Source organism: Myotis davidii, unplaced genomic scaffold (assembly GCF_000327345.1).
Source record: "Myotis davidii unplaced genomic scaffold, ASM32734v1 scaffold544, whole genome shotgun sequence".
Taxonomy (NCBI): Eukaryota; Metazoa; Chordata; class Mammalia; order Chiroptera; family Vespertilionidae; genus Myotis; species Myotis davidii.
The window spans coordinates 2,088,207-2,095,476 of record NW_006297018.1 but is presented as its reverse complement, the minus strand read 5'-3'; the positions used below and the strand labels follow the sequence as shown (position 1 = coordinate 2,095,476).

The following is a 7,270-nucleotide window of genomic DNA, read 5'->3' as shown; positions in this document are numbered from 1 at the left end:
GGTGGTCAGTGTGCATCATAGCGACCGGTCATTCTGCTGTTTGATCAATTTGCATATTAGCCTTTTATTATATAGGATAATTCTGGAGTGTGGAAGTTCAAGATCAAGGTGCCAGCATAGCCAGTTTCTGATAAGGGCTCTCTTCCTGACTTATAGAAGGTCACCTTCTTGCTGTGTGATAACATGACCTTTCTTTGGTGCATGCACTTGAGAGGGGTAGATCTCCTTTCCTCCTTTTATAAGGTTATTAATGCCATCATGGAGGTCTCACCCCCATAATATAATCTATACCTAATTACCTACCTCTTATAACTATCATACTGGGGGATTAGGGCTTAAACTTATGAATTGTGGGGGTCACATTAAGTATATATATATATTTATAGTATGCAAGCTTTTGAGATTGGCTTTTTTCAGTCAGTTTAATGCCCTTGAAATCCATCCAAGTTGTTTTATATATCAATAGTAGTTCATTCTTTTTAAAAAAATATTTTTTATTGATTTCAGAGATAGAAACATCAATGATGAGAGAGCATCAATGATTGGCTGCCTCTTGTATGTCCCCCACTGGTATTGAGCCAGGTTAAGTCCTTCAAAAAGCCCAATGTAAAATAAATGTGGCAACTGTAATAACATTTGAACTTGTCTTTAGACCGCTCGGCCACGCTACCGCCTATTTGAACTTGTCTTTATGTAAAGACTTGCTTGCATTATAATCTTGCTCTTATTTTTACCATCTTTTAAAAAAATTGGTTGATTTTGAAATCAGTTTTCATTGTATCTGTGTTTTGTTCAGTCATTAAAAGTGAATTTAATTGGTCGTTTGAGCGGCTTTCTAAGTTTACTACTCTTTGGATCACAGTCAGAAACAGTGAAAGCTGAGTTGCACTGGCTCAGACTTTTAAACACCACCAGCCTTGGAAGGGGTTGGGGGTGAGGAGTATGTTATTGGGCTTTGTCAGCACTTCAGATTCCACATCTTGATTCCTCAGGGAGAACTCAGGAGTGGCCTCAACATTTCAAATACGTAGACAAGCTGTCAGTTGTGTGAGAGAGGTAGGAGTGTTGCCCTTTAAATTTAATTCACATGGTTCTTCATGAGGAAAAAGGTAGACTAGTGAAAAAAGATGGGTCTGGTAATCTTTTTCTAAGTTTACATTTAAAATTCACTGATAACTTCTATGTTGAAAGATCTTGTCCTATTTCCCTTTTTAATATAGGAACAACAAGGCTAAAATTATTTCCTTAAATGATTTTTTAAAAAAAATATATTTTTATTGATTTCAGAGAGGAAGGGAGAAGGAGAGGGAGATAGAAACATCAATGATGAGAGAGAAGCCTACTGGGGATTGAGGCCGCAACCCGGACATGTGCCCTTGACTGGGTTTGAACCCAAGACCCTTCAGTCCGCAGTCTGACACTCTATCCACTGGGCCAAACCAGCTAGGGCTTAAATAATTGTTTTAAAGTTATCTAAGATCTGAGATGCCAGAAATCAAAACACTCTTTTGTTCAAAGCACCTGTATTCTTGGTCCACTCCTTTTAGATTTGTTAGCCTCATACTGGAAGGTCTTTCTGATCTAGATAGTTCTGAATAGCTTAGTAAATGTAGGTGGTTATTAATATTACACACAATTCACATGTTGTATTGCCATGGTGTAGTTTTTACAACTTATTAGTCATAAACAGTAGATAGTATCTTGCATCCTCAATAAAGGTAAACTGGGACTCTGAAAATCTTTAATGATGGCTTTCAGGTGCTTCCTCTGTCGGTGCACTGGTTTGCCCTGGGAGCTCTTGGCTTATGGCCAGTGATTTTCTAAGTTTACATCTGTAGCACTGTACACTGATTCTTTTTTTAAAGTAGTTGTGTTTTTTAAAAAATATATTTTTATTGATTTCAGAGAGGAAGAAAGAGGGAGAGATAGATAGAAACATCAATGATGAGAGAGAATTATTGATTGGCTGCCTCCTGCATGCCCCACACTGGGGACCCAGCCCACAACCTGGGCATATGCCTTGACCAGGAATCCAACTGTGACCTCCCGGTTCATAGGTCAACTCTCAACCACTGAGCTGTGCTGGCTGGGCTGTACACTGATTCTTAATTGATCCTGGACTATCATGGATGGGGGTCTGATTCCTGTGTTGATGGTGAATTCTGGAGATTGCTGCTAAGATGGTGACAGCCTGCATTCCTAAAGTTTTAGGTTGAAAAATGCATTCATATTTCCAGTGGACACAGGTAAGGGGTATGGCAGGGAGCTGGTCTGCCTGAGAGCTGCTAGGCAGGCTCCAGCAGTGAGAGTCCCAGGGAGATGGATTGCTGCTGAAATAGGGTTTGGTACAGGAGCTGGGCTGTGGAATGCATTGAATAGCCTGCATTTCAAGAGCTTCAGCCAGAAATGTCCCCAGTGGTAGGGATTTCCAAAAACCCACTAGAATGCATCACCGAAGTCTTGGCTTTAACAACCTACCAAACTGGAAGAGCATCAAGGCCCCCAGCCATATAAGGATAGTTTTTTCTCCGCATTATCCCTCAATTTTCTCCCTGCTTTTAACCTGGTATGGTCTGAAATAGAAACTCCTGAGCTGGAGAGGAAGAGAACAAAGACACACAAGTATGACCACTCTCCCTTCTCCAAAGCTGAGTGCTGCCAGTCAGGAACTTGGGCAGAGGAGAGGGAGCAGAGGCCTTTGCTTTGGGGTTAATAGTGATGTGAGGACTAGTGTCTTAGACTGAACAGTTTTAATTTCTCAGTTGAGGTGGTGTTTTATGTATTTTCCCTAAGAATGAGCAGAAAAGTCATGCATCCTGTCCAAGTTTTCCACCAGGAGTGGGGGAAGATGGACTGTACTGAATAGATTTAATAGGGACTATGGGGAAAAAAAGTTGAGTTTTAAGCCACAAATTGTACTTGTTCAATGGACTAATCACATGTCCAAGTGAGGGCAACTAAGAGTCATGGAACTGGCTCCTGGCCATTTCTTTTTGTAAATTATGCACATAAGGGCTTATTGCTGTCTAATGTTCATGACATTGGTGCCTCAGTTAAGACAGAGATGTTGAGCATCCCATTTAAATTCAGCTCAAGACAATTATTGTTTATGCTACCAGGTATAAATCCGAGCTTAGAAGTGAATGGGAATACTGACCAGAAAACCCAATACTAACCTTGACTTCATTTCTTACCTTCACTAAAAGGTCCTTAGCCTCCCTCTCCAGCCATCGGGGGTAAAAGGGGTTGTCCATGCGGATGGAGTGGAAGAGCTCTTCTTCATCTTGCCCGTGGAAAGGTGACTGACCAATTAGCATTTCATAGAGGAGGACACCAAAGGACCACCAGTCAACAGAATGGTTGTATTTCTGACCCAGCAAGATCTGTGTAGCCAAAAATGTAATGAATAAAAGTGAGGTTGATGAGTGAATACCTTGTATGGTTTTTTCAAGGCTAATCAGTAAATCATTGATGGTGATGACAGTAGTATGTGGTATAAACAAAGATCACACTGAGAACTATATATTTTGGGAAGGTAATGATTGAATACAAATGAGTAGGCAATCTAAAACTGAGCAAAGAACAGTGGCTTATAAACTTTTGAACAATAATAGATTGGGCTAGGGGACTGTCTAGGGCAGGGGGAAAAATGGACACATATGTAATCCCCTTTGTAATACTTTAAGCAATAAAAAAATAGCTATAAAAAATAAAAAAATAAAAAAAATAAAACTGAGCAAACATTTTTTGAGTTTCAATTTCTACTTTTCCCCTGGCCTTAAGTGAAATAACTAAACTGTGTACGTCGTTAGCCTTCATTTCCATCTGTGATGTGAGGGCAGCAGACTCAGACCTAAGAAAGCTGGTATCTATCCCAGCTCTCCAGTGCCTCTGAGGTGAATATCTAAACCAGCCCCATGTGTTCTACTGTCTTGTGTCTTTGCATAAAGTTTCTGTAGGTGACCAAGTATCCAGAGAGGTTATCTGAATAAGTTCATTCCTTAAATCTGAACTAGTCATGGTTTAAAAGATTTCTACCTGTTCACCAATCCACTTTCTTGCAGAAAAGTCTTTGTACTCAGGCCATCCAGCAACTTCCTTTTTAATGTTGGAACATAGAGAGTGCACATGTCACTCTACTCAGTACTTTTCATCCCAACAAATCATGATGTAACCTTCTCTAAAATAGTATATAGGGCCCAACAGTGGGTGAATGGATAAATTCAGTGTAGTCTATAAATACAGTAGAATATTATTCAACCTTACAAAGGAAAGAAATCTTGACACATGATACAACATGGGTGAGCCTTGAGGACATTGTGCTAAGTGAAATAAGCCAGTAACAAAAGGATAAATATTGTACCATTTCACTTACATGAGGTACTTAGAGTACTCAACTTCATAGAGACAGAAAATGGAACAATGGTTCCTAGGGGCTGGGGGAAATGGGGAGTTGTTGCTTAATGGAGATAGAGTTTCAGTTGTACAAGATGAAAAAGTTCTGGAGATTAGTTGCACAACAATGTAAATGTACTTAACACTACTGATTGTACTCTTAAAAATGGTTAAGCCGGTATACTTTATGGTACGTATATTTTACCACAATTAAAGTCAGTACATAGCACTGGCCGGTGTGGCTCAGTTGGTTGGGCACTGTCCCATGCACGGTGTGTGTGTGGTGTGTGTGTTGTCCCATGCACGGTGTGTGTGTGTGTGTGTGTGTGTGTGGTGTGCTGGTTCAATTCCCCATCATGCCCGAGTTTCGGGATCAATCCCTGGTAGGGGGTGTGCAGGAGGCAGCCGATCAATATCACATTGATCTCTCTCTCTCTCTTCCTCTCTCTCTAATTTTATATGGAGAAGAGAACATTCTGTCTCTCCTGACTCCGGCTGCCAGGATGGTTTGGGGGAAGCTGCTTTATTACCCAAAGCAAAATGGAGAACAGATACTAGTATTGAAGTACTAAATTTAAAAGGCAAGACTGGGACCTTCTTTTCACACTGCAATTTAAGGGTTAGCTCACCTGTGTGAGCACACACACAAACACAGAGAGCATTTTAGTATAGCATTCCTCATTTGAAATGGAATTTCCCCCTTTGAAAATGGGTCTTCGGAATGAATGGTAGAATTGTAGCACTGATGAACCCAGGAAAGAAAAGTGACACTATAGTTCTAGACCAGTGGCTCTCAACCTTGGCTGCACATTAGAATCACCTGGGAATCTTTTTAAAATCCTGATTTCCGGGCCTCATCCTCTGGAAATTCTGTTTCTTTGTTATGGGGTGGGGCCACAACATTAGTAACAAAGAAACAGAATTTCCAGAGGATGAGGCCCAGAAATCAGGATTTTAAAAAGATTCCCAGGTGATTCTAATGTGCAGCCAAGGTTGAGAACCACTGTTCTAGACATTTCAGTATTTTCTAGGACAGCTTTATATCTCGATGCTGGTGAACTTTTTGATGCAGAAAATAATGTGCACAGCACCCATCTCTGACCCTTACCTCTCCCCAGGCCTGTCCTTGGGAAATGAGGCAAGCTTGGAGTGAGGCTCAGGAATACTGTGAAAGTGTCTCTAATACAGTGATGGCGAACCTATGACACGCGTGTCAGAGGTGACACGAGAACTCTTTTTTTGGTTGATTTTTCTTTGTTAAATTGCATTTAAATATCTAAAATAAATATCAAAAATATAAATCTTTGTTTCACTATGGTTGCAAATATCAAAAAATTTCTATATGTGACACGGCACCAGAGTTAAGTTAGGGTTTTTCAAAATGCTGACACACTGAGCTCAAAAGGTTTGCCATCACTGCTCTAATATAAGACTTGCTAAACAAACAACAGCAAGAAACAGTTGTGAAGGCCATACTAAATACTACAGGTTCTACTTCTGCCTTAGTCCTCTATCGTGTAGTTTATCACTGGGTTGTTGTGAGGCTCCAGTGAAAAGAAGGAAAGACAAAGTGTTTTGTCATTTGGAAATGACTATATGCTCCATGGTAAATATCTGTCTTGTTGAACTGGTACCCACCTGTGAAAACAAAGATCAAGTTGCAAACAGAAATTTGCAATCTGCTATTGACTTCCAGTATAAAAATGCTATCCACTAGCCTTAACTCAATACTTAAATGCTAAATTTCACTTTACTTATAAATTTAAAAAATATTTTTATTGATTTCAGAGAGGAAGAGAGAGGGAGAGAGAGATAGAAACATCAATGATGAGAGAGAATTATGAGCAGCTGCCTCCTGTACGCCCCACACTGGGGATCTAGCCCACAACCCTGGCATGGAAATCGAATGGTGAATATCTAAACCAGCCCCATGTGTTCTACTGTCTTGTGTCTTTGCATAAAGTTTCTGTAGGTGACCAAGTATCCAGAGAGGTTATCTGAATAAGTTCATTCCTTAAATCTGAACTAGTCATGGTTTAAAAGATTTCTACCTGTTCACCAATCCACTTTCTTGCAGAAAAGTCTTTGTACTCAGGCCATTCAGCAACTTCCTTTTTAATGTTGGAACATAGAGAGTGCACATGTCACTCTACTCAGTACTTTTCATCCCAACAAATCATGATGTAACCTTCTCTAAAATAGTATATAGGGCCCAACAGTGGGTGAATGGATAAATTCAGTGTAGTCTATAAATACAGTAGAATATTATTCAACCTTACAAAGGAAAGAAATCTTGACACATGATACAACATGGGTGAGCCTTGAGGACATTGTGCTAAGTGAAATAAGCCAGTAACAAAAGGATAAATATTGTACCATTTCACTTACATGAGGTACTTAGAGTACTCAACTTCATAGAGACAGAAAATGGAACAATGGTTCCTAGGGGCTGGGGGAAATGGGGAGTTGTTGCTTAATGGAGATAGAGTTTCAGTTGTACAAGATGAAAAAGTTCTGGAGATTAGTTGCACAACAATGTAAATGTACTTAACACTACTGATTGTACTCTTAAAAATGGTTAAGCCGGTATACTTTATGGTACGTATATTTTACCACAATTAAAGTCAGTACATAGCACTGGCCGGTGTGGCTCAGTTGGTTGGGCACTGTCCCATGCACGGTCTGTGTGTGTGTGTGTGTGTGTGTGTGTGTGTGTGTGTGAACACCTGGGAATGTATTTTTCCAGTAAAATCCACAAAGGAGTCTGTGATGCCTCTGGACCATTTGAACTCTGAGGTTGTGCCTACACTCCTGTGCCTGGTTGCCCTTCCCCCATCCCAGAGCCAGCCGGTGGATGCGGAGTGGTGGTGGGGGA

At 40.4% G+C, this 7,270-nt stretch overlaps 1 protein-coding gene across 4 annotated transcripts in view; it reads right to left on the bottom strand.

Annotated features, from left to right (window-relative positions):
• Positions 1-7,270, bottom strand: part of PRKCQ (protein kinase C theta) — a 144,162-nt gene that overhangs the window by 7,180 nt on the left and 129,712 nt on the right. For all 4 annotated transcript variants that reach the window (XM_006772608.2, XM_006772609.2, XM_015569737.1 and 1 more), the window contains one exon: positions 3,195-3,383. In XM_006772608.2, the coding sequence (XP_006772671.1) occupies positions 3,195-3,383 (189 nt within the window). The remainder of the gene's footprint in view (positions 1-3,194; positions 3,384-7,270) is intronic.